The 27714-nt window shown below is 33.4% G+C and overlaps 4 protein-coding genes across 10 annotated transcripts; 3 read left to right on the top strand and 1 right to left on the bottom strand.

Annotated features, from left to right (window-relative positions):
* Positions 1 to 4889: 4889 nt before the first annotated feature.
* Positions 4890 to 10404, top strand: LOC8278303 (histone deacetylase 6). 2 transcript variants are annotated; one of them, XM_002511291.4, is made up of 6 exons: positions 4895 to 5634; positions 6221 to 6661; positions 6774 to 6916; positions 9036 to 9126; positions 9222 to 9355; positions 9956 to 10404. In XM_002511291.4, exons 1-6 carry the CDS (start codon positions 5092 to 5094, stop codon positions 10008 to 10010), a joined length of 1407 nt encoding a protein of 468 aa, XP_002511337.1. In that variant the 5' UTR covers positions 4895 to 5091; the 3' UTR covers positions 10011 to 10404. The 2 variants fall into 2 exon arrangements, 1 of the variants encoding a protein (XP_002511337.1); XR_007215437.1 differs by lacking the exon at positions 9956 to 10404 and having other exon boundaries at positions 4890 to 5634; positions 6774 to 6926; positions 9222 to 9239.
* A 150-nt stretch (positions 10405 to 10554) lies between these two features.
* Positions 10555 to 11838, top strand: LOC8278304. Its single transcript, XM_002511292.4, has one exon. It carries the CDS (start codon positions 10726 to 10728, stop codon positions 11710 to 11712), a length of 987 nt encoding a protein of 328 aa, XP_002511338.2. The 5' UTR covers positions 10555 to 10725; the 3' UTR covers positions 11713 to 11838.
* Positions 11839 to 13298: 1460 nt separating this feature from the next.
* Positions 13299 to 18356, top strand: LOC8278305 (putative pentatricopeptide repeat-containing protein At1g64310). Of its 6 annotated transcripts, XM_048372648.1 has the most exons (6): positions 13299 to 15361; positions 15476 to 15542; positions 16228 to 17381; positions 17498 to 17595; positions 17870 to 18054; positions 18169 to 18356. In XM_048372648.1, exon 1 carries the CDS (start codon positions 13630 to 13632, stop codon positions 15289 to 15291), a length of 1662 nt encoding a protein of 553 aa, XP_048228605.1. In that variant the 5' UTR covers positions 13299 to 13629; the 3' UTR covers positions 15292 to 15361; positions 15476 to 15542; positions 16228 to 17381; positions 17498 to 17595; positions 17870 to 18054; positions 18169 to 18356. The 6 variants fall into 6 exon arrangements, with proteins under 6 accessions (XP_048228605.1, XP_015577440.1, XP_048228604.1 ...); XM_015721954.2 differs by lacking the exon at positions 15476 to 15542; XM_048372647.1 differs by having other exon boundaries at positions 15476 to 17381.
* On the bottom strand, positions 15926 to 18172 carry LOC8278306 (disease resistance protein RPM1). The gene has a single exon (XM_048372644.1). The coding sequence runs from the start codon at positions 18161 to 18163 to the stop codon at positions 16106 to 16108; it is 2058 nt and encodes a 685-aa protein (XP_048228601.1). The 5' UTR covers positions 18164 to 18172; the 3' UTR covers positions 15926 to 16105.
* Positions 18357 to 27714: the final 9358 nt, after the last annotated feature.

Genomic DNA, 27714 nt, shown 5'->3' with positions numbered 1-27714 from the left:
ACGTGAAAAATAACTTGTCCGATTCTGAAAGAAAGAAAACATTATATATGTACATATATATATATATTAGTTAATTACTATAAGGAAAAGGGATTAGCATTTTGATGATCATTTCTCTTGACAAATGATAATTGTCCTTTACTAACATTAATTTGATTTCACCTTAATCTCTTGGAGATTACCTATCTATAAAGTACTTGAGTATATAATATATGTTAGGCTAGGAAGAGTACCTCTAGACACACTAATTACAAATCTTATTAGACAAGAAATAATGAAGGAGATGTTATTCAAAATAGTATTTCTTCTTTTCTATTTAGTATTTGATTTTATTTATTTCTGGGTCAATAATTATCATGAGATGGGTCATTTAAATCTGCACCAGAACCATTACCCAACAAAAGAAAGAGGCTAGTGTCTAATGCCCATTGGCCATTACTGTAGAAACAGATGAACACCACAAAAGTAAATATTTACCTTTCTATTAAAAAGGAAGGATTACATATTTGGTATTTTGATTTTCTAATTTTCACTATTTTAGTATTCAAAATTATTCTTCTCATTCATCCAACTAAAAGAATTAAAGAAACTAAACGTAATTTCTTTTTATTTTTTTTATTCACTTTAAAAAAATATATTTAAAATATATATATATTTTTTAAAATAATAAGTAAAAATAGATAAAAGAGAGAATAGTACTAAATTTTTATGAAAAGAAAGATATTTTCATATATAATAAGAACAATAAACAAGTTCATTCTTTTATTGAAATATGAATAGAAAAGTTAATCCATATTTTTTTATTTCTTTTATAATGCTAAAAAAATTAGAAAGATGATACAAAATAATTAAGAAAATAAGAGCAAAAATTTGTAAATAAATAATGAGAAGTACAAATATTTAAGTTATTTTAAATATAAAAATAAGTTAAATTGTCACTTGAAATTTGTAAGAAAGACCATATTAAATATAAGTTTATTAATTCGGACACTTAATTGAACATAAAAATAGTCTAGACCATATTTCATATTAAAAACTAAATAAAAGATGTGTGCTTCCTTATTCGCAAGATGCAAAAGTGGGAGGGTGAATTCGGAACTTCTTCCATAAAAAGAAAAGGCAGAGCCAATGGAAATGAAGAGAGTCCCATTCAATTTAGTCGGTCTTAATAAATTATAAAGGATTGCGTATGGAGAGTATCATTGTGTTGTTATGTTATTTAGTCAAAAAGAAATAAAAGATAGATTAAGACTCTACTTTACCTACCAATTTTGTTTTCTTCAACCGATTTCTCATGCTTCATATTAAGACTACATCTCTTCTTTGAACATTTATCCTAATACCCCAATCTGTCTACTTCAAATTCTCCGGTGGCTGCCAAAGATGTTCTTATAGGGAACATAGGTTTGGGAATTGGCAGTGATATCTTTGTGGGTTGTCTCATAAATAGCCTGTTCGGGATCCCTTTTTGCCAGAATTTACAGAGAAGTAAGGTCACCAGATGCAAAACTTGTATAATCTTGTAAATATATATAACTAGGAATATTCAATAATTAAAAAGAAAATCTGGAAATAATTATAGTATTTAAGTGACATGGTTGAATTATAAATATACAAATGGTTGGCGATGGTTGCACCTATTTGAGTATTGAATTTTGTGGGTCTAAAAACACAAACTACAAGACCTCAAAATCAAATGTAATGGGAGTGGAAACTACTGGTATTTTCCTATAAAGGCACCGTCCTTTCCTCTCTGTCGCAATCTACCAACAATTAAGCTTCCTTTTCAAGAGATGATCATCACTAGATAATAGTGCAAATAAAGCTTTGAATTTTCATTTTATTTTATTTTATTAAAAAAGAAAAAGAAAACACCCATATCTTTTCCTTCATCCTTCTCCCAAATGATTAGGTCCTTTACGTGGCTGAGTCTGGACCTTTGCCACTCTCTGTCTCGGTATAAAAGTGATCAATATTTATTATTTTCCTTCTCCTCAAAATACATGCTCCTCTGATTTGATCCTTGAGGACATTCAAGTTTCATGCCACCGAGCTTCTCAATTCATTTTATTAATTCCTTAGAAAATTAGGATGCATATGTAGAGTTGAACCATGATGAAGAAAGACAGACATAAAGCATCAATAGGTTCGTATGACATTATGATCCTCTCTTCCCATGGAAGGTTTTGTTTGAAGTGGGAAGTGTCTTATCACATAATTGCCAAAGTTAACTTAAGTTTTGGGTTATTAATCTTGTGTCAACTCTTGTATTAAGAAGATTCCTTGGTCCCCCTTGAGTCCATCCATGCACCCAATTCCACCACCTTTCTAAGTCAAAAGTTGCAATTAAGAGTGCCTTGAGAAGAAAAAACCTCTCTTCCATGTCTAATCATAAAGGCTAAACAGATAACCCTGATTAAAGTTTCGTGTCCCAAATTGATAACAAATTGTCGATTTGACACCAATAAATAATCTCCTATTACTGCAATCTTTGTATTCAATTTTTTGGTCCATATCCTCTTTCTTTATTCATCCCAATGAACTTAAGTTTTTTCCTGTTGATTTTAGTAGCCAATGTAATCTTTTAGGATTGTGCCCCAAAATTTCATCTAATTAATGATTTTTTGTTGAATTAATTGTGATTTGCACTGGGATTTTATTTATTGTGTAATAGCATTTTAGTAATGCACACCATTATCATTTAGCAAGAAAGACATAATGATGATGTTTAATATGTATATATTTTTCTATAATGTACACTTTTGTTGTCTAATTAGGGTGCAGCTAACTTTAGGGTCTTGGGGCTGTATATTGTACTATAAATAAAAAGATTGCCGACCACAATTATCAAATTAATTTCTTATTTAGTAATTTGGTTGATGATTTTATTTTAAAAAGACTTCCAATTGTCGCATCAGACGAGAAAATAATAGAAAAGGAAAGAATTCCAAATTGTAACTATTTGAAAAAATGGACATGCATTATAGTTGGGAACTTGAGCTTGTGGTCTATAAACTAAACAAAGTTGTTTATGTATACTTTTTGTTTTTTCTTTTTTGAGTTAGAGTTGTTTGCACATAGTTATTACTCTCTTATGGCATCTTTGTTTCTGCCATATTTCTTATATTTGGTCTCCCTAATAAGGCTAAGGTCATCACCAAATTAAACATCCTCACTTTAAGTCCTTACAAATTTTCTTTAGAAGATATTAAGTTCCCTATTTTTTTTTTTCTTAGGAAAAGTATAATTGGGATAATATCACCAACATAATGCACTCTTCAGAATTTATTTTCATATGGCCTTTTGGATTCGATTTATGTGGTATCTTAGCTAATGATATTAGGGGAGTGTCTTGATTAACAGTAATAATTAAAAACACTATAATACAAGAATATAACAAATCTTCAATAGCGAAAATTTGTATTCAAGTTTTTCAATTGTATTAACATATAGCTCTTTCAAGTTGCAATTTTGTGATTTACATGATCTATTTACTGACTATTTTAAATTATGGATGATAAAATACTATTTTAAAAGTTTTAAAGCAGCTGCATAAATAAATTTTGAACTCGATATTTTAGTTAAGCTATAAAATATTTGTGTTTGAGCAAAAATCATACAATCTATGAAATTTATTTTTAAATTTAAAATTTATATAATTTGAATGAAGGTAAAATTAATTTTAAAATTTATATATTCAAATTTGTATGAGACTAATTATAATTAAATTAAACTTTATTAAAATATGTAAATTTTTTAAATGATTTTCATCTTAATTTATTAATGTATTTTATAATATTAAAATATTTTATTCAACTTTATAATTTTTATTTTATTTTTTTTACATATAAAATGAACTTTTTAATTAATTTCAACCAAACAAGAAGAAAAAATCTTACTACCGACATTTCGGTTGGCGGGCTTATTGAAAGATTCCAATATGGACCTACATGGGAGGTCCAGTGGGCTATGGCCTGTATTATATTAAGTTTTCGCAGTTCTGATGCTTTTTCTTGCGTTCAAAAAGGGGCCACTGTGCCCAAACAGGGAGATAAAGGATGGGCCTTACCAAAACTTATAGGAAAAAGTAACAATTATGTTTTTTTGAATTTTTATTTTGTTAAAATATTAAAAATATAATTTTTTTTAATTTTTTCTTTTAAATTATTATTTTAGTTATTTTTTGTAAAACAACAGAAAACCACCACACTGTAAATTTAAGAAAAACAAAAGAATAATATTTCTGAAATAAAAAGTATACAATAAAAATAATATTTTTGTTGATTTTATGATATTTTTGAAGGATTTCTAAACTTATGTTTTATGCCTATTTTTATTAGATATTGTTTTAATGTATATTGAGCAAATTTTGCACACTATTATAAGGAAAACACATTCTGAGTAATAGAGTTTATAGCTCTAGGATGACAAAAATCGTTACATATTTATACACAACAAATTAATACTATAAATATCAATAAATTACATGGCATAGTAGACGAACACTTTGCATACCTTGAATCAATTTTGATCAATGTAAAATTTCTTAATTGTATGTCAAACTTCCCTTATATAAGTATAAGAACATGATTCATTTTCTTTGTTTTAGATTATGTTTCTTATCATATTCACTCAATTTTGGAATGTTGTAAGGAATTCAATTTTTAATTAGAAATTTTTATTTGTGTTGGACTAATATAGATCTAAGTTATTCGAATTTCCTCGTCTTAACCGGATTGAGATGGGTTTTATGTATAAATATATTAAACGAAAATATAATATAATAATAAATCTAATAGTGTCACATGTGGCTAGGTGACAGCTACAAGGCAAAATTAGTCAAAATCGAATTGTACAAGTACTCAACTGATCCAAAAGAATAATGAACCTGACTCCTTGTTAAAATACGAGGGCTTGTTTGGCTTTCTTTTTCTTGCCCTCTTTTCTTTTGACCTTTGAAAAAAAGACTAATGAAGTAACAAATTCGACAACCTTGCTCGAGTTTCACTTGTGCTCAAACAGACGCTCTCTCGCTCTCCCCAGCTCGCATAGCAACCTGAGCTTTTATTTCACGAAATAGGGTTTTAGCAAATGGGCGACGAAACCGGAGGCGCATCACTACCATCAACAGGAACAGACGCAAAGAAACGCCGAGTAACCTATTTCTACGAACCCACAATCGGCAACTACTATTATGGCCAAGGACACCCAATGAAACCCCATCGAATCCGCATGGCTCACAATTTAATTGTTCACTATTCTCTTCACCGTCGCATGGAAATCAACCGCCCATTCCCCGCCTCCACCATCGATATCCGGAAATTCCATTCCGACGATTACGTGGATTTCTTGTCTTCGGTCTCTCCGGAATCACTTGCGGACCCGGCTCATAATAGACATTTAAAGAGGTTCAACGTTGGTGAAGATTGTCCAGTTTTTGATGGGCTATTTGGTTTTTGTCAAGCGTCTGCTGGTGGGTCAATGGGTGCTGCTGTTAAGCTTAATAGAGGTGATGCTGATATTGCTTTGAATTGGGCTGGTGGGTTACATCATGCTAAGAAAAGTGAAGCTTCTGGGTTTTGTTATGTTAATGATATTGTGCTTGGGATTCTTGAGTTACTCAAGGTTCACAGGGTAATTATTTATTATTTAGTTTTAATGCTTTTTACACGTATTTTATTACTTAGTTTTTTTTTTTTTTTTTTGTTATTGATGAATGTATACTCTATGTGTTTGTTATTGAGGAGTATGTTCGAGAATGCAAGATTTCACTTATTTTTGGGAACTCAGCACATGTTTACTTTGGTACTTCCTGGACGTTTATATGAAATATAATTGGTATTTGGCACTCCTTAGAGAAGGGGCAATGTATCTAATTCTTGAAATATGATTTATTGTTGTTATATGTGTAAGGAAGTTCTTATGATATTCTTATGTTTGACTAGCTTGAATTTTAGTAGAATTGAGCCCTACTTGTAAGTATAATTTCTAAAAATACAATTAAAACTCTTTTTTTTTTTTTCCTTAATTTTGGAATAGGATTTCTGGGTTTAAGATATCCAGTTCCATTTCCAAGGTGTACAAGACATGGCCTATGATAATTATTTGAATGAAATATATTTTTGGGATCTTATTGCTTGTTTAACTAATGCTTATTCTCTAAGACGCGACATATGATTATTGATGTTTTGTTGAATACTCTGCTCAATTAATTGTGCAGCGTGTCCTATATGTTGATATTGATGTCCACCATGGAGATGGCGTTGAGGAGGCATTCTATACTACCGACAGGGTCATGACGGTGTCTTTTCATAAATTTGGAGATTTCTTTCCAGGGACAGGGCACATAAAGGATACTGGTGCTGGTCAAGGCAAGAATTATGCCCTGAATATCCCATTGAATGACGGGATGGATGATGTAAGTTTTCGTGCTCTTTTTCGGCCCATCATCCAAAAAGTTATGGAGGTTTATCAGCCTGATGCTGTTGTTCTCCAATGCGGAGCAGATTCTTTGACTGGTGATAGGTTGGGGTGCTTCAACTTGTCTGTGAAGGGCCATGCAGATTGCCTTCGTTTTCTTAGGTCTTTCAATGTTCCTCTGATGGTTTTGGGTGGTGGCGGATATACTATCCGAAATGTTGCCCGTTGCTGGTGCTATGAGGTCTGTCATTTTCACGGTCTTTCTCCTCTCTCTCTCTCTCTCTCCGTCTTGCAGATTTTTTTTTCTTTAACAATGCTAATAACTCATGAGTGCCTTTGTTATTATGCTGCAGACGGCAGTTGCAGTTGGGGTAGAACCGGATAATAAATTGCCTTACAATGAATACTATGAGTACTTTGGTCCAGATTACACACTTCACATAGATCCATCTAACATGGAGAACCTAAACTCACCAAAAGATATGGAGAGGATAAGGTGAGGAAGGGTAATGCATTACTTGCTCATATTCAGTGTTACGATTAAGGCTAGTAATTTTCTTTGATATTCGCTTTTCAACTTTGAAGATATAACTATATCCCTGGGCGGCAACTCTGATCAAAAGAGAATTAAAATTCTATAACCCTCATATCCTTGATGACTTATTGCTATTGGAAACAAATAAGTCTTAGGGAGATGCACAATATTAAATTATTATAGTTTCGGTTAGTCATAATGGCTTAGAATGAACGTACAATATTATAATATATAGACAAGTAACTTGATTTGTTTTTCTGATCCCTAGATCCCACTTCTCTAGAAGTTAAGAGTCAGAATTAGTAGGTTGAAATGGATATAAACCTATATCCTTGAGTTGAAGGCTTGAAGCATGGCATATGTCTATCCTTTGCGCACAAGTGATACTTTAGGATTTTTTTAGGTGAGTTTGCTTATAAGAGAGAGAAAAAGAATTTGGCAAGGACCGAGGATCACCAAGCTTTGCTTGATTATAAGGTGGCAGTGGCATCATCAATTGATACTAAAGCACCGATTTTTATCTAACTGGGATGGTTGTTTTGGATAAACATTACTTGATGAATGACTTACGACGATAAACTTCTTTCCTCGTAACCAATGTCTTAGCTTGCACTTGTAGGTGGATAGTCTCTCTTAGAGATGAGAGCAAGGATTGGTGCAACAACAAGGCTGCCACTTTGTGACTTAAAGGTCACATTTTGGACTCTTCTTAACAGTGTTCATAACAAAATTTTGACAAAAACCAAGTATATGAAACTTAGTACTCAGAGGCATGCCACATTTAATAATTTAACTTGGCACGAAGATCATGGTAGAATCAATTATTTAACATGATGCAACTAAAAATCTAACACGATGCAAATCTTTTTGCATGTTGTGTGGGTTGCGAGAGGCTTTAAGAGAGGAGAGAAGAGAAAAGAAAGGTTGCAAGAGCTAGAGAGGGTGGAGAACTGAGGCGGCAGCATGGGTCATCATGTTTTGGATTGAGCTAGTGAAGGACAAGAGTGTCAGTAAATGAATATAATGAAAGAAAAGAGGGCCTAAATGGCTGAAAGAAAATAAAGTAAGAATTGGAATAAAGAAGAATAGAGAGGATGGAGTAAAAAAGAATAGAGAAGAAGGATAATGGAGAGATAGAGAAGAGAAATCTAGTTGTATGATGTACAACAACTTATTGCAGCAATGTTTCCCTCATGTAAACTATTTGTGTCTGATCTAGAGCAACATAGGCTTCTTTCTTTGTTATAGTTGCTTTTTTTTTTTTTTTCTTTTCTGATTTGGTATGCATGAGATTTTTACAAGGTCACTGACATATTCAGATTAATGCTGGAGAATTAGAGATGAAGAAGAAGTAAAGGAAAAGGGGGGGGGAAAACCGTCTATGAATTAACATGTATACTGTATCGACTAATGAATGCCATCATTCCTTCTGGGGATAAATGGGACTGTTATTCTGTAATATGAGACTAAAACCATTGACAATTGATTTTGTAGCAATTAATTAGTTATTTATCTTTGAAGTAGAAACGGAATGCATTGTCGATACAATGTCTACTTTTACTTCAAGGATAATCTAGTCAAATATATATTTGTCAGATGAAGTGCTGCCGCTTAGTTTTAATATTACCACTTTGGACTAATAGTTTTATAGAGCTTATGTGTTGTCTTTGGGTGAATTGAGCAGTTGATGGACTAACTACTTGCTAGTTAGATGGTCTAAAATGCTTTCTATCTTGACAATAACAGGCAGTGAAATTCTCCTGCTACCTGCCGTGTGGAGAAACATTTGTTTTTCTCCCAGCACATAAATCTGTCCATGCACCCAGTCGCGTTTTGAAAATTTCCTGAAAAATTTCAATCTCTAGAATTATAGATTAAGTTCAATGAATATGGTACCCTTCATTTGTGGAAGATTGCACAAAGATGCAGCCGTAGATAATAATTTCTATTTGTGATATGTTATATATTATGTATTATTATTATTATTATTATTAGTATTATATTTGGCTTATTTATTATTTTTTCTATTTGCAACTATTCTTGACTTTTACCTTTTTTTGCCTATTTAACACTTGTTCAGGAACATACTACTAGAGCAACTTTCTAAACTCCCTAATGCACCCAGTGTGCCTTTTCAGACAACACCAGCCATAACCGAAGTTCCAGAAGAGGTGGGTAGGCAGTGGAAATTCTCTGTAGTTATTTCTTGGATGCGACCTATTTACCATATTTCTCTCATTTATGTTGGACGATTCATTTGATGTAGGGTGACGAGGAAATGGATCGAAGACCTAAACGCCGCATTTGGGATGGCGAGGGTTATGAGTCTCCTGATGAAGATGAGAAGCCCCAGCCGAGAAGGTTGAACAGCGATGGTCTGGTAGCAAAGGATGAGATGAGGTAATATTTGCTAGTTCTGTTGTCTGAAGTAAACTTGTGAAATATCGCATTTCTTATGATGATTTGATGTATTCTACTCGTTAAAGTATGCCTCATATTTGTGGTTCATTGCTCAACTGAATAGAACATGCGAAGAAGCTCGCCATGGATGGTTTCTGTCATACATATAAAGTAACTGCAACTAAATGCAAAGTGAGAAGTATAAATAATATAACCGCGCCATCCATTTCTTCAATGTTAAACTCTTAGGGCCTGTTAATGTTGATTATGTTTCTGGTGTTTGGTTTTTGTTTTAGAAATATCTTTTCTTTTTTGTCATTTAATTTCTCAAACAGAAAAATAGGTTTTCACAAACCTAGAGAACCCATAAAAGCTGGTTTTTAAAAGATAAAGACCTTGAATGGAAAACAGAAACCAAAATCTGAAAATACCAAAGATAAAAAACAGGCCGTAATCTTTCAGTGATGTTTTCTTTTTCTTCTCGAGAACAGTGGGGGGAACTGAGAGTTGTGACTTGTATAGAATGGTCAACACGAACTGCCACATTGTAATGGTTTTCTTAATGATTATCTAATCTATACATTTCTGATTTTTATGTAGGGATCATATAGATGAAATGGAAGAAGACAAAAAAGACGTGCATCCACAATGTTGACTCATGGAACTGTCTCTTTTTCTTTCTTTTTTCAATGCAGCTCAATATCCCATAGACTTGGCGATCTTTCCGCCACAAGAGAGCTTATACTTCCAAAACTACAGGATTTCACTAGTTGGAAGGGTGTGTTTTTCTTTGGGAGATTTATGTGATGAAAGCATAGACCAACAGTTAAACTCCTGCAGTCACCCTATTGTTTGAAATTGTAGTATCATAGGATCAGACTAGATTAAATTATAATTACGACTTACCTTTTTTTTTTTTTTTTTTTGTTGGGCCGCAGAAGACAATTCTGTGGGACTTGAGGTCAATTTTTGTTCTCTTGTATGATATGTAAATATTTTATGCAAGGGTCAACCTTTGTCAATCTAATTCATGTCTCCTTCCTTTATAATTTGTTGTTTATTGTAGGCTTATTTGGGAAAAGTTGATTTTCTTTGTTGCAATTAAGGCGGTGAAGCAATTGCTATCCACTATTCCTTGTCTGTGTGTTTTTACATGATTGACTTGTGAAAGAACTACATACAAGAAATTATCAGAAGCCTGGTTTGTAGCATATGCTATTGCCTCCTTGCCACAATTTTACCAACCATGGGCCTGGGAGGCCCAGTTTATCAAAGTTCTTGAAACGTTTAACCTATAAAGTACAAATGTTCACTGCCTGACCTTCACACTGACCGAGCTACTCAGAGAGTAGAGGCAGGAAGAGGAAACAATGGCACTCACGCTGAACTCTCTCCAAATCCGACCGTTTATCCCTTACCCAATTCGATTTTCCCGCCATGAGCGCTTCATAAATCTCAAATTCTCGGTTAAAACCCCTCAATTACCTTCCCAAATTCGTCCAATATCAGCATCAAAATCTCAACAAACCCCTCCCACCACCAAAACCCAAGACGATGGTATCGCTGTAGAAGACGTAAAAATGATAGCGAAATTCAAATCAAGACACAACTATATTCGAGTTCTTGAAATTTCAAGAAAAGCAGATCACCCACTTGCAGGCTCTAGACTATTACTCCTAGATTCCCCTGGAAACATCCACAGCATTTCCTTTCGCTACAAATTACTCACCAATACTTATTACGACGTCTTCGCCACTTTGCCTCCTCTTTTACCATCCGGTCCCATTGCCATTCTCGGCTTCGGAGCTGGTTCTGCTGCCCGTATCATATTAGAGTTGTATCCAGAAGTAACGATTCATGGATGGGAGCTTGACCCATCGGTTATTTCAGTTGGTAGAAAGTATTTTGGCCTCGATAAGCTCGAAAATGATCACTCAGATAGGCTATTTATTTACATTTACAACGCATTAGCGTTAAAATCCAACCTTAAAGAAAAGTTCTCAGGGATTGTTGTCGATCTTTTTAGTAAGGGAAGTGTGATACCAGAGCTTCAAGATCCAAATACTTGGGTGGAATTAAGCAAGTGTTTGAACAAAGATGGGAGACTAATGGTAAATGTTGGTGGTCGTTGCGTGGAGGCGGAAGATAAGAGAAGAGATGGGGATATTGTTATGGAAGATACTTTAAAAGCAATGTACAATGTTTTCGATGATCTTTTTGTTTTGAGTCTTGGAAATAGACAAGATGATAGTACAGTTGCTCTTACTGGTAAATTGCCTCATCTTGATTCTTGGAAACAGCTGCTTCCTAAGTCGTTGAGATCTTATGTTCATTTGTGGAAACCATTTAGGTGTTAGTCTGGCGGAATTTTGGTTTCTCATATTGCCTTTGTTTGGGAACCGCATTGATGCTGTCTTCCTATTTGTGTTTATTCCTAAATGAATCAACATTTGATATATATACTTGGTGGAATTTTTTTAAAATTTTTTCACTATGTTATTTCTCTTCTCTGCACAAACTTGGTAATTGGCTAATTTGTCAAGCATAGTAAAGAAATGGACGCCATTGTGTACTTACTTGAGTTATCAGAGGGTTTAGTATCTCCCTCTAGCTGGAACCTAGAATTTGGCCTAGGAGTTTCTTGGTGTTTACATGAATCTCAAGTATATTGCTTCTGCATGTGATGTTCTAGTCATGGTCATGGATTTGGGACACAAATGCTTAGATTCAGGGTAATGGAGTTGTTAAGAAAATTTATACTAAGACGCTGACCCCCAAAATGGGGAGGATTTCTTGCTCCCCTGGTACACAGATGGATTTTCTACTGCTTCTGCATCATTTGTTACTATTTCCTAGTCGCTGCCGCATGCCAAAGTTCTGAAACGGTTTTTCTTTCCGACAACTTGTGAGAATAGTTGACTTTCTGAAGCAGAGGGTGAAATCATTATCAATTGAAATACAGCACGTATGAATATTTTTTGTCGTAGTACCTAATCTACTGTCGTTGAAAATATAACAAGTGGCATGAATAGATGGATAGTCTCTAAATATTACTTCAAGCTCTTCATATAAAGGTAGACTTGGAAAGGCTCATCTACATCAAGTCCTCATTTCTTGATCTCTACTTGAAGACTGATATCGTGGTAAAGTTGGTATCAGTATTACTGGTAATGTATCTTCTGGTGAGTGATATTCCATCTACTTATGCATTACTCCCTGATGGTAAATCTCTATTCCCTTTATATATCTCTTCATTGCCACTAAATTTGTTGAACTAGATACAGCCGTGCCGGCATAAGCTGCTTATTTGTTTCATTTGTATCTCAATGTTTTATATATTTATCATTTTTCTCGTGGCCTAAAAGGTGGTGGAAAGAGTTTATTGCGAGTTTCTGAGTTTTTGAAATGATCCAAGGAATATAATTTCAGCCAGAGGTAGCACTGGATGCAGAATTCTTGAGGTTGCTGCAAAGAAATCAGTGCCATTCCGGTGCCTTAGATCAACTCCATCACCGCCGCCACCCCCAGCCCTAAATCGACGAACATCATATGGTTCCCGTGTACCTCCTCCGCAGACCCTATAGTACTTGCCTATATTTCCTCTTTCATGGTTTTTGCAACTTGCAACAAGCAAGATGTGTACAATTTAGCTTTCTGATTTATTAGCTGTTCCGCTCACCTGCTAGTATATAGAGCGTTCGTTGAACTAAAGGCAGCTTGAAATGAATGCCAAATTTCAGATACCTTGCTGCAAATGAAAATGTGAAAACACGTCTTGGATTGAACTTTTTAGGGTCCTAGTAGTTGGTAATCAAGCTTATCCTTTCAGGAGATCTCCGAGATTCAAATTCTCATCCCTAAAATAATCCACTAAAGTTAGTTTTTTTTTTTTTGTCATTTTCTTTAGAATGTTGAGCAGTTTATTTTCACTAGCACGTCCTCTAATCAAGTAACAAAGAAACTGTTTTGTCCTGTTCCTGAGTGAACTTGGCAGTTCTGCTATGAATTTTTCCATCAAAATCAGACTTGATTTAATCCTGAATTCTAAAAGGAAAACGCTTTGTCGTTCTCATTTCAAAGGGGTTGAATTCGAATTGAACTACTTGTTCCCTCTTACCAACCCTTCGAACGACTCGTCGCGCTCCACAACATAGACTAATCTCTCATTGTGGTTCTCTTAAAACTACCCAAAAACCACAATAGCGAGACATGCTCTGATTTTTCCAAGTTAAGCTACCCAGACTAACATGACAAGTTGATACATGCAATTTTAAATGCTCACTCAATTTCCCTCGCTTTTCGTAGAACTGACAAATCCCAGTCAAACGCTATCAAGAACTAAGCAACTACATGCTTTAATCACCACAGCCAATCTTTCACATGATCCATTTTATGCAACTAAGATTACAAGATTCTACGCTATAAACAATGATCTTCGATCCGCACGCAACCTGTTCGATAAAACTCCCGAACGAAGCGTTTTCCTTTGGAATTCAATTATTCGAGCTTATGCCCAAGCCCACAAATTTAATGAAGCATTTTTTATGTATGGAAAGATGCTAGTAACAGGAATAAAACCTGATAATTATACTCATGCGTGTCTTATTCGAGCTTGCCATGAGAACTTTGATTTGGATGGTTTAAGAGTTTTACATGGAGGAGTAATTGTTTCTGGATTGGGAATTGATTCCGTTTCTTGTAGTGCATTAGTTACTGCTTATTCAAAAATGAACTATGTTCGTGAAGCAAGTAAAGTGTTTAAGGGGATTTTCGAGCCGGATATGGTTTTATGGAATTCTATGATTTCTGGTTATAGTTATTGTGGATTTTGGAATAAAGGATTGGAGTTGTTTAATCAAATGCGAGAAAATAGGAAGCAGCAGCCAGATGGGTTCACTTTGGTTGGACTTATTTCTGGTTTAATGGATTTTAGTTTGCTACGAATTGGCCAAGGGGTTCATGGTCTTTGCTTGAAAACTGGTTTTAATTGCAATGCCTATGTAGGTAGTGCACTTGTAAGTATGTATTCAAGATTCAAGTGCATTAATTCAGCATATAATGTTTTTAGCAGTTTATGTCAGCCTGATTTAGTTGCATGGTCTGCTTTGATAACCGGGTATTCTCAGTCTGGAGATTATAACAAGGCATTGGTGTTTTGTACGAATCTATGTGGCGAAGGTAAAAAGGCAGATCCAGTTTTGATTGCCAGTGTATTGGTGGCTGCTGCACGTTTGGCAGATTTAGGGCATGGGACTGAGATACATGGTTATGTTCTTCGACATGGATTTGAATCTGATATCATGGTTTCTTCTGCTCTTATAGATATGTATATGAAGTGTGGTTTAGTGGGATGGGGGATCCGTGTCTTTGACAATATCCGCAACCAAAATATCATTTCCTACAATTCAGTAATTCTGGGTCTTGGTTTACATGGACTTGCTGCTCAGGCATTTGAACTGTTCGAAGAGATGCTAGAGAAAGGACTAAAACCTGATGAATCTACATTCTCTACTCTCCTTTGTGCTTGCTGTCATGCTGGACTTGTGAAAGATGGTTGGAGAATTTATAAGCAAATGATGGATGAGTTTTGCATCCCACCTAGAACTGAGCATTATGTTCACATTGTAAAGCTCCTAGGGATGGCCGGGGAGTTGGAAAAGGCCTATGACTTTATCTTGTCATTGATGCAGCCAGTGGATTCTGGTATTTGGGGAGCACTGTTGTCATGCTGTGATTTCCATGGGAATACTCAGTTGGCAGAAATTGTTTCCCAGCAGCTCTTTGATAATGAACCCAGAAAAGGTGCTTATAGAGTTATGCTTTCTAATATTTATGCTGGTGATGGCAGGTGGGATGATGTGAAGAAGACCAGAGATGAAATAACAAATGTTGGAGTAAGAAAAATGCCTGGAGTTAGTTGGATAGGAGGAAGTTGAAGTTAATCAATGAAATGATAAATATAGATTCTTTTCAAATCAGTTCATGCACAGAAAGCTTTATCCAGAGGTAAAGCCATTTTTTTTATTATAACCTCAAAATTATTTGTATCCAGGTTTCTCTATCATGCCTCTTATCATCTGGTTTTACTTGCACTTTTCCTGTTAATGGTACACGACAAAGTCCACCACTGCTTTCATCTTCTCATTCTTTAGCAGACTCTAAGGTGGAAAGATAATGTACTTTCAAGGTAAGCTCAAAATAGAGATGGTATACCCTTTTCCTTTTCATTTAGTGGGAGTAAGTTTTCCATTGACACATCTCATATTAGAAGAGATACTTCAAGACAAAGCTACTGCGTGAGTAGGTATAGAGTAGTTTTTAATTTTTCATGGAATTTTTTCAACTAGTACTTGTTAAAGCAGAAGTGTCTCCATACTTTCATTTGTTATCTTATATCTGCATTATATGTGGAACTGAGTTGCATAATAGTTTGAAATTTGAATCTTAGTTATACAATGTAACACAGTGCTTCTTTACTCATGGAACATGGAGTAGAGTATGAGTGCAACTGATTCAAGAATATGATAAAACTGCTTAATACCAATTATTTTAGTTTCTTATAATCAGTACTGTAGGAATCTCAAATTATCATATACCTAAATATTCTCTTATCAATAACAAACAGCAGAGAGAATACAATACATGAATACTTGCATGATAACTAATAAAAAGCGTGTAGAAATTTAGGAAACTCCATCATTAACAGAGCAACTTACATTTTAATTGAAATAGCAAAGATAGGCCACTATTTCAATCTTCAGATGCCTCTTGAGTCTGGTGGCAGGGGTGGGAAACCAAACTCAAAACAGACATAGGGATAAATGATATGGTTGCAATGTGCCTGATCTTGTAATTTTCCTCTCCACCATCAGGTTTTAACCTTTCAGCATGTTCATCGAGCAGAGGCAGCAGCTTCAACTGCTTCAAAGTAGTGACATATTGCAAACCTTCAGGGAGTATCCTTAGACTCGAGCAGTTGTGGAAGTGGAGGCATTGTAAGCTTGGCAGTGCTCCCTCTTCAAGCTCTGTCCATTCCTCAAGAACATAAGAAGCAATTCTGAGAACCTCAAGCTTGGGAAATCCACCAGCTTTGCAGAATTCTTTTCCGAGCTGCTTTGTATCATAAGCATGCCACAAGGTTAATATTTTTAAATTAGGTAGGATCTGAAGAACTAACATTGGGATCTCCGATAAATGAGAGAAACCTAGTCTTAGCTTTGTAAGCTTTTCCATTGAACCAAGCCAGCTAGGTATCTTTTCTAGGGCACCCTCTAAACGAAGTTTCCTAAGAAGAGGTGGAGGTGAGAACAACTCCAAGAGCACAAGTTGTTGCTTGTTGAAAGCATGGTGTGCTTCTAGAGACAAGCAAAGAAGACCTTGCATCTTTATAATGGCGGCATATACCTGAGCGGCATTCTCTTCAGCAACATCTGCTACCCCCAGTCTTGTTAGTTGTGTCAGCCTGTCTAGTTCTCCTGCAATGCCACCTCCAGCACACAGACCAGTTAGTGTCAATAGGTTTCTTAATCTACCTATTCCCTCTGGTAGTTTCATCCCACTACCATTTATGCAAGACATTTTGAGATGCCTTAGTCCTGCAAGATTTAGGATATCAGGTGACACTGCTGATAATTTCCAGCACCATCTGATATCCAAAGTCTGCAGTGCTCGTAGTTTTCCAAGTCTTGCAGGAAGTTCATTTGCCTGGCAGTGTTTTAAGCCCAGATAAGTCAGGTGAACCAAATCCCCCACTTCATCTGGTAAGCTCTTAATTTTGGTATCTTCTAGATCAAGCACCCGCAAAAACTTTGCCCATGTCAAATCCAGCCAATGTCCATCAAAATGTCCTTGATTCCCAAACAAAAACAAAGATCGAGGTCGGAGATTGTTCAAACTGTGCCCAATTTTTGTCATATCTGAAGCTAAAACGCGGCATGCTATATGGGGGATAGTCGAATTTGAATTGGCATGACCAGTTTTAAAGTTTTCATGAAGGAGCTTGCGGTAAGGAGAAGAAACTGTAAATGTAGGTCTACTCCCTGGGTGCTCTTCCTTGAATTTAAGCATTCCCTGGTTGACCAGCTCATTTATATTGCCTTCTGCTACATCCTCTAATAATTGCCCTGTTTTTTCTTGTGTCAGGCCTTCGGCTACCAACAACCGAATCAATTTCCCCTTGTTTATCCAGTAATTCTCCGGGAATATACAACAATACATTAAACAAGATTGAAGGTAATAAGGTAAGCTATCGTATTTTAATTTGAATGGAACAGAGGAAGATGCAGATAATGTCTGACCTTCTTCCTGTTCATGGAATTGTTCCATGTTACCTTCATTTTCTTCCTTCGGTCCTTCAATGGTATTTGAACTGAGTCTCATCTTACCTTCTTCCCTTCCATGGGATTGTTCGTTGCTATCTTCTTTCTCTCTTTTTTCTTCTTTTGTGACGGTTGAATTTTTGAGTTCTCTAATTCTCTGGATGGTTTCAAAAAGACTAGATTCACTCTTCTGCAGCTCAATCCTGAAGCATTCTGTGGATGCCAACCTATCAGATCCAATTTGCCTATCTATCTGAATGATGAACTCATCAACTTGGTCATCCATGTCGGAGACTATTTTTTTAAGTTTGTCGATCCAAGTACTAAAGGCAACATGACTTATACTGCCTCTGTCTCCAAAAAACTCAGCAATCTCCCTGAGTAAGCCCTTTATTCTTTCTATTTGATCATCGAGACCAGCGAAGGTCTCCATCTGAGTCTCTTGAGAATCCAATCTCTGTAAGAAGAACTTAACCAGAGCCTCTGCCATTTCAGGGAAATTCTAGAGAAGAACTGGTTTTCTCAAAGGTCGTCAATATCGCTTATTCTTTTGGCCGTGCAAGTGTTAAATTTGTTTTAAGTTTATGCCAATTGAAAAAGACCTCATCTAAAAATGACAAACTCGTGCCTGTTGTGATTGAAACTTCAAAGCATATATAGATAAGTACCTTACAGTTGACTTACCCCTTTAAACTTTTTCTCTGTGTCTTCGTCCAAGGTTTTGCATCAATTCGAGTGAGAATCTATTGTTTAACAGGAGTTTGCCAAGTGGAAAACAATAATGATATTATAACCTCTGCCCAACTATATTATTATGAAGCAGAGGAAGACGAGCATATTCTATTCCTTGTGGAGAAAACCTGCTAAAGAAAATATATATTATCTTCACGAATATCATTAACCAAATTGGTGCAACATGTTGATATTGATTTCTTACTTTTGTTTGATCTCATCATTCTATTTCTTTTAAAAATAAATGATTTGATGTCGTAATGGAAAGAATACATTAGTATCAAGTCTATGACCCGTTCAGACTAAGAAGAGTATTTTAGCATTGATGATAGGATAAATGTTATTTTACGTTTAGCCGCTTGATTAGTGTTTAATAATGACATCATTTGTTTAAAATTAATAAAGTTTCACATATGATCAATTGAGCTAAATGTTAGTATTTCATTATAAATTCTTAAGGATTCGAATTGTTTCATCCGTTTATCCTATGGATGGGAAGTCATTAAGAAAGAGAAGGGCTATTTTATTTTCATCCATTTACGGTGGAAAGCTATTCATACATATAAAAAGAAAATAAAAGGAGGGCTACAATAATTGTGTATATAATAGTTATAGGCCCAAGAAGAAACAAATCTAGTCTCTACAGTAACAAGAAGTGACCCAAAAATGGCGGGAACTGAACCACCTCAACACCTTAAACCGATAAAACCCATTAAAGCGCTATGGCAGATACAGTAGTACTCTTGCTTCTTTAGCTTTCCTCGTATCCAATCAAAATGTCCCAATCTCCATCCTCTGTATAAAAAAGATGTATGAAGAACAACCCATTCCTCGGTTTCTTTTCGACACTAGTATTGATTTGCGGTGGACTGCTTTATGATTTATGCTGAAGCCGTCTACTTAGTGGCCACCAGCTTATTGTCTTTGATAAATATTTGGATTGTACTGCACAATTATCCTTGTCTAAGGTTATTAGATATTCACTGATCAGCAAGGTTGTTTTATCCAATCTGATTTTCTCTTGGCCTAGGATGGCATGTCTGGATGAATGCCCTGTTAGAGGTAGCAGAGTGTATTTGCTAGTTATAGAGAGAGAGTTTAGGTCAGGCAAGCTTCCCAACTAGTAAGCAAATTATTGAGTGGAGCTAGTTTGAATGTTTAATGCATCTCTTGATTCCTGGATTTGAGACAAATTATCAGTTTTCCATAAATCTGCATCGACTAGAAATTATGGATATGTGCACCTGTTGTCACATCTGTATTCTTAAAGAACAATGAACAGATAGATATTTTCTCCAAAGTATCGACGCTGTTCAATTTTGGATCATGTCATGGGCATGACTCTGTTGATTAATGACAATATACTATCTTTCTTAATCGGCTATTTGATGATATTTCAATGGCTATCTTTGATCTCACTTCATTGTACCACATTTTTCTTGAAGCTTACTGATCCTCCTGTATTGTTAGGTCCAAAAGTTTACTATGCAAATTTCGTCATCTTCTTATTCACAAACACTCATAAACTCTTTAAAAGGTGTTGCTATATTTGCTCTGTTATATCTACGTTACATAGAGACTACAATTTCTCTGATGTGACTGCATTAATCTGCACAGATTTAATTGTGGCTCAGATATGCAAAAAATATGGACATAATTACATAAATGAAGAGAAGGCCCATTAATGGTTTTTCAAAGCTAAAAACTATCGAGTCTTGGAAATTTGAATCAGGCAATATTTATGCACAAAGCTTTCATTTTCTATGTTTATATGCCTGGAAGCCTTGAAAGATAGCAGAAAGTTATGTTTCTATGTGAAAGGCTGAGACCATTTTGGTGTCTACAATTTAATGTCACGAATGATCGCATGTCAGAAGATTGTGAGTGATATTTGAAAAAGAATAATGGTACAGACCCGGTGAGGAATTGAATTGAGCAATGTGAATCCTGTTGGGAATTGAGAACCTGCAGTACAGCCTTTGTCAAGTCATGATATCATAAAAATACATATATGGCTCAGAAGCCTCTTGTACTCCCTTACCCTCCAGTTTCACTGCTCTCCTGTTCGGCAATCACAAGTCACAACAAGGATGAAGAAGGTACACTAATTATCTTGGTTATGAAAAAACTCTTGCTTCCTTATATTAGACATATATTAATTACTAATTCTTGGAAATGCGTAAATGCTGCAGAACCACCAAAAGCACCCAAGTGTGGGTATATTCTCCTCTTTGAAATGTGTTTTCACTCTGCCTTCATTTCTAGTTATCGCCACATACGTTGTGGAAACTAGAGATGGTCATTCATGAACTAGGAGGAGACTTGTCACTGTGACAGCTATTGCTTCTGCACCAGCAAAATAAATTTTTTGACCCCGGCCACCTATTGTATATGGCTTCGCCTCATTGAAATACTAAATAATGGGGCTTCAATCTTAGAATGGTAAACTACGATTTTTTGCTTAACCAATCATATAGTGCAATTATTTGGTGTTGATTTTACTCGGAAGAGGAAATGTGAAGTGTCAAAGCTTGAATCTTCTTTTTGAATGAACTTTTTTAACCCTACAGGCTAACCACTAGATAATTATTAATTAAACTGCTAATGATTTACTTATTCTTGTGAATTATGATTTAGTTTGAGGTAGGCGGTCTCGTGCTCTTCCATTTTAGTCAAAGTTCTGGAAAGGCCTACTCTGCTGCTGACATAGCAGTGGTCTGTAGGTGAATTAGCTTCTTTTCCAGGAATCAGAATCTTGTTAGTATTAAGGAATTCAGAATCTGACTTCACAGAATTAAAGTTAAATTTTGTATATGCATCTGAGCTATTACTTAGGATGGTAGAATCTGAAATCAACTGACTATAATAACAGTCAAAATAATTCATATAGTTTTTCGATTCAATTCATTTAATAGAAAATTGAGCTTTTTTCTTTTTTCTTTTTTCTGGAAAAAGAAAAAAGCAACTTGTACCTTATATCAGGCTACTGGAAGTCACCAGCTATCAATTCGCAACAGGGGCTTCCCAGCCTTTCAACCCAAATAGCCCAAGTAAACATGGTTTAGCCCAATCTCATGTGGTGCCAAGCCGAGTAGCATAAGCGGCCCAGGCCCACTGATTCAAGCAGCTGGGTTGTTGAATTTCCTTTTTCTCTCCTTTCGAGCTCAGTGTCTTCCCCACTTTATAATCATATATGTACCAACCAGAATGATTGTCCTATAATTATGGGTCATAAGAGAAGCAGGTATAGGGAATTTTATCATTTTGTCCGACATGTCAATTGCTGCAAAAAAGAAAAAAGAAATAATCGCTGCAAAGAGAGGTTCAAGCCGATATTATGGTCAAATATTAACAAATACTAAAGGGTAAAACCATGCAATGCATATACATTGTCGTTTTCTTTTAGGTTGAAGAGCATACATCTAAATCTAATCATTAGGGTCATTATTACCTAGAATTGTAGAATCATCTTTTTTAATTAACAATCGTTGATTTCATCTTCTTCATCTTTCCCATATGCAACAACAATCTGAATCTGACCCACAAAGGAACAACTAAAGAAAACAGGCAGGCGTGCAGAAATGACATTCTACGTTTCTTCAGAATATTATATATATATATAAAGTAGACATAAAAAATTTAAAAAAGTAAAAAAGTAAAAATAAAAGTGCATATTAATAAATATTTGTTGTAAAATAGTTGAATGAGACCAAAGACTAGAGGATAGGAGGCACAAGGCAGTAGGGCATGGGCATAGCTTTTCTTGATCTATAACACCAAACTGGAATAAGACAATATAAAAATGGAAGGTGTTTAATATGGGTTAACATGTCTTGTTGCAATTTTATAGAAATCTTAATCATTAGTTTCCTAGGTCATGATTCACATGGGCCCATATTTAGTTGCATTTATAACTGGTTTAACTGTGCTATTCACCTTAGTTTCTGCAGGTTAAATTAAAATCTAAATAGTAGCTATCTCTTTAATGTTGGCGTCAGCCAGGTGGAAAACATGACCGACTCTCTTTTAAATTAAGTACATAAAAATGTATATAGCTTTCTTTATTAGTAAACTTAAGTAAAATACTAAACCTGTCAATTTTTATTCACATGCTCCTACAAGAATCATTAATATTGGAGAGTAATTTTCGGTTTTCAACAATTATCAATGTGTTTAGTTAATTCATTGCAATAGTTGATGGCAGCTATTAGAACATTGAAAGATTTCAATTCACGATACCTCTAATGTTTAAGTTAATCATTCTGACATTATGTTAATCTCATTTTATTATGCTAATTTAGTTTGAATTATATCACGAGAAAAGAACAATTTGAAAATTGCTGCTTATGCCTCTTAAAAATAATAATTTAAAATTTTTGAACAACTAAAATAGAATGAACTTTATTTTTATTATTATTTTATTTATAAAATTTAAATATTTTATTGAATATTTGTACTTATTAATATAAAAAATCTAAATAAATAAAAAACTTAATATATATATTTTATATTTAACATATAGAACTACCGTGTTTAACTTATTTTATGGATATGTATATTAGTAATTGAATATATTACTTAAGTAATAATTGCAACGAATGGCATTTCTTTGGGGCGGTATGTTTATTAGTATTGTGAGGAATAATCTGCAATTAATTTTGAACATTGCAATAAGACAGTGTAGATAAGAGTTTGCTGGTTTTGTGGTAATACAAATGATTAATGTTAGTAGTAAAATGGGAAATGCAGAAGCATCATCCATGTGGCTTTCCTTGTCTGATGATTGGGGCACATATACACACGGACACATGGGGATTGAAAACACTTATCCTCGGGGAGGGAAGGAGAGGTGGGGGTATAGCAGAGTATACACTAGAAACAACACACTCTTCAGGACAGGGACCATCAAAAACAATGGTCGGGGAAGTGAAAGGGACCATCCACTCCACACCTTCTTCTTCTGCATTCAACTTATACCCTTCTTTCCTTCTCATTCTACCCCACTTTCACTATTCCCCCCTTCTATTATTCTTCATCTATTGCTCTACTTCCCTTTTCTTAATTATTTTCTTTTTCTATAATACCACTGTTTTTGCCTTAGTTTTCTTTTTATAATTAGAGCTGTAAGAACCTGTGATTTCATGCTTTTTTAAGATTTTAACATTACTGAGCCAATATTCATTCATGTTATTTTTTAATAAATTAACTTCTTCGCAGTTCAATATCTGTCCACTCTAAGAATACATGATTGAGGAGAACTTTTAAGATTTGTTTACTAGAATAGTTTTCCTTCAAAACGCCAACAGTTTGTTTTGGGTCTGGTGCAGTAGAATGCTTGGGAAGAATCTTGATTAAAAGAATAACAGTGAAGGGAGAATAATAATGGTGGGATATCATGACATTTTCCATGTTTAGGGACAGCAAATGCCTCATCTAAGTCAGCAAGCATTAATGTTTCTTCTCCTGGCAAGGCTATAGGCTCAATCATATGTAAAAAGAAAAATAAACTAAACCAGTATACGGATTCTAAACTCATGTCTTATTTTACAAAATTTTAGGGCAAAATGCTATCAACAAATCACTGCAAACATATCACATCAAGCGCACAAATAATCTATCTGAACATCATAATTTACCCTTTTATATTTATTGCAATAATCAACTTTACCTTGTTCAAATATTATTTCATAATGCCCTTCCACGGTGCTTTACTAAATGATCACTAGAGGAAGCACCATTGTTAAAACAAGCGAGTTAACTCTCACGACTTTACGAGTTATAAAACGTGTTAACTCGTATGTCAATGTAATTGTGACACATTCATATGATTTAAATTTGGAAAACCCAAACAAGAAATTTATATGTATTTGAACTGTCTAAGAATATAGAAGGCTTAATTTCTCAATAATACAAAATTGTAGTCTTTTAAACGTATCAGCTTACAAGACAAACAACAACAACCAAAAAAAAAAGGTAATAATTGAAATATTTGCTTGATTTGATGGTTTGCAATTTTTGTAGTCAGTTCATGTCTTTTCCCTTTTTTTTTTTTATTCAATCCTACAATTAAGAAAAATATCATCTATTGCATCAAATTATATTGTATATTAAACGTTGGACTAATTTTTCTTCTCATCTCTAAATCCCATAAATTTATTATCAACTTTTATATTGATAAAATGACTATTTATTCAAATAAAATGTTTATTATAACCTTTCAAAATAATTAACTAAAAATAAATTTCATAGTTTTCTAAGCTTTTAGAAGTTGACAAGTGTAAAATATTTTACGAGGAGTTTATATATTCTTCCTGATTTTATTGCCTTAAGGAAAAGGCTAGTTTAACAAACCACTAATTAGAGAAAATAAAAGAAAAGCATCATAATAATAACCTATATCAATTCCTGCGAGTGAATGGCATTATGGAGGGGGACCTTAACCTCTCTCTCTCTCTCTCTCTCTATATATATATATATATATAATAAATATTGCCATCATCCATACATGCATGTCACAATCATGTTGTCATGTCCATATGCCCTCTATAAAAATCGCTCTTGATTCCTGAAAGGAACCCTACAAGTCTATATAGGGCCACTGTATTTAACCTGTTCACCTCTTTCTATATTGCTGCAAAATTAATAATAAATATACGGAGAAAGAAAGTTTTGAATTAAAAATAATTGGTGTAATGAATTATTACATAAATAGAATTATAATGGTTAATTAAAAACTTGTAAAACAGAAATAAAAGTGACTAAAGTGATGATATAATTCATAGAAAAATAATTATTTAATTAGTTATTATACAAATACTCGGGTGTACACAAATCATAAAGACCAAGGAATTCTTTTTATGTTTGAAGACATTCTAACTTGAGAAACCTGTTTATGTAGAATAATGCATGAAATGGTCGACATATCAAAGTGTTTTCCTATACAAAGAATTTGTTGACTACTACTTTTGAAAATGTGTATCAGATAATCAAGTCTTCTTTTACATATGATATATAGAAGGGATCAGGGGAAACATGTTTGTCTTTCAATTGAAAAAGAAACAACCAACCTTTGTTTGAGATGGTTACTAACTATATACTCTAATTTCACCATTTGTTCACCACTAGAACCTGTATAGTCAATACTTATTCAGGTAAATTATTAAAGAGCATTCATTTGATTGCGACAGTAGAACTATTCATGAATAACTCCTTAATACAGTTAACAGAATTTGATGTTCATATATAGCAACTGGTATTTTACATGGTCCATATATATACGTCTACATTAATATGACAAGGATTTCTTTCATTCAAAACAGTTAACAAATAGCATTTACGATTTATTTGACCTCTCTTTTGAGTGCCCATTGAATTCTGTATGTCATTAGATCTTTGCATAAATAGGCGACTCAAGATACTGCCTCTAACTTTGCTACTCTTTTTTTTTTTCTTTTACTAAGAAGCAATAGTTTATTCACAGCCCTAGAACATGAAATAATTTCTCTGAGACAAAGAGTTCGGGACTTACAATTTAAGATGGAATGTTCAATGTAAAGATGATCTGTAGAAATCCCACTGTTATAAGATTAACAGTATGTCTGCTGGCACTTTGCTGAATTGCAATTATAGACATGTCATAAAGGAAAGTAAGGTGTTCAAACTAAGAGTGGTCACAGTATCTTCTCCGAATTCATTAAATCAGCTCACGTATAGAGCAATAAATCTTTCAAATTAGTCCTTTACTATTGTTATTATTCTAATTATAAAGTTAAATTTAAAGATAAAATTAAATAAAATTCTCAATATTTAATATTTATTCATAATGTTTTAAAAAAATAACAGCAAATTAAATATTTTTAGATATCTTTCTTAATATTTCAAATAGTTTAATATTTTATTAATATAATACTATAAAAATTATTTTTAAAATATTTATTAATTATTTTTAGTTAATATAATTGATATTACTATTTTTCAGAATTTATCTAATTAGTAAATTAATTCATTAGTAATTATAATATTAAAATATTATTTTTTAGAATTAAAATTATTATCTAATTAATATTATAAATATTTGTATTCAACCATTGATCGCTTTGGGGAGGAAGAATAGTATTTCAAATTAATTAATATAATATTAAAATATAATTAATATGCTACTTTTACAATAGTATTAAAATTATTGTCTAATTATTATTAGTCACATATTATTGAAATATAATTAAAATGCTATTTTTTAGTATTAAATTTAATATTTAATTAAAAATATAATTTATTAATCAATAAATTAATAAAAAATTATAAAATTACACATATATTTAAATTTTATATTTTAAGAATAAGTACCCTGTTAAAATAAAAATTCTATCAAAAATTTAAGTTTCAGAAATTAATATATATATATATATATATATATATATATATTATATTTATTTATTTATATATAATTCCATTACATAATATGAAATGGTTTATTAATTATTATAGATTAATTGGGTTTATATTTAATTTAAAAAACTTAATATTAATAATATACTTATTAAGATAAAGACATAATTTTTTATTAAGAAATATTTAAATTGTTTACTACTTAAATGTAAGCTTATACTAGATCACCATATTTTAGATTATTCAAGATATATTATTTTTTAGGATAAGGAGTAATTTTTTGAAATTAATACCAATTATGATATAATTGGTATGAATAGGATAAGGAAATTATAAAAAATAAAAATCAAAACACTCTTTGAAACAAAAAGAAAAGAAAAAGAAATAACTACTATTGTATAAAATACAATAATAATCCTACCATGCTAATTAGTATAGTAGTAGAAAAAAAAATCTTTTAGCATCATTTTAATTTTTCATACTATATTAGAAATATAATAATTATAACTCGAACTATTAATTTATTAATTAGTATTACATTATTATATAAGATATTTAACAAATTTTTATAATTAAATAAAATCACACATAGAGCATGTTTATGAAAACTAAACTAGTAGATATCTAAGTATATGTACGGTGATATATGGAGCTAATTAATTGTATAATGAACTAGAAGTTCTTGTGAAAAGAAACAAGAAATTGCATGTGTCTTGGCTGCCTAACGAAACAAACATATTTTCCAACTTATTTCCTGAATTTTTATGCATTATACAAAAGATTTGAGTGAATAAAAGGGGTTACCCAATTTTCATTATCCGTACTGTGGACAAGAATTAGGGTTATCCAACATTCCGTAGATGATACATCTACACTATTGCTTGTGGACATGATGTGGAACACAGAGAAACATTAGATTCT

This window comes from Ricinus communis, chromosome 4 (assembly GCF_019578655.1).
Source record: "Ricinus communis isolate WT05 ecotype wild-type chromosome 4, ASM1957865v1, whole genome shotgun sequence".
Lineage (NCBI taxonomy): Eukaryota > Viridiplantae > Streptophyta > Magnoliopsida > Malpighiales > Euphorbiaceae > Ricinus > Ricinus communis.
This window is presented reverse-complemented; position numbering and strand designations above follow the sequence as displayed.

Bases quoted from the DNA above. Each gene is read 5' to 3' on its own strand.
- LOC8278305 (XM_015721954.2), top strand. From the start codon at position 13,630: ATGCTCACTCAATTTCCCTCGCTTTTCGTAGAACTGACAAATCCCAGT.
- LOC8278303 (XM_002511291.4), top strand. From the start codon at position 5,092: ATGGGCGACGAAACCGGAGGCGCATCACTACCATCAACAGGAACAGAC. The intron at 6,917-9,035 runs GTGAGGAAGGGT...ACACTTGTTCAG, and splicing joins AAAGATATGGAGAGGATAAG to GAACATACTACTAGAGCAAC. The intron at 9,127-9,221 runs GTGGGTAGGCAG...CATTTGATGTAG, and splicing joins TAACCGAAGTTCCAGAAGAG to GGTGACGAGGAAATGGATCG.
- LOC8278304 (XM_002511292.4), top strand. From the start codon at position 10,726: ATGGCACTCACGCTGAACTCTCTCCAAATCCGACCGTTTATCCCTTAC.
- LOC8278306 (XM_048372644.1), bottom strand. From the start codon at position 18,163: ATGGCAGAGGCTCTGGTTAAGTTCTTCTTACAGAGATTGGATTCTCAA.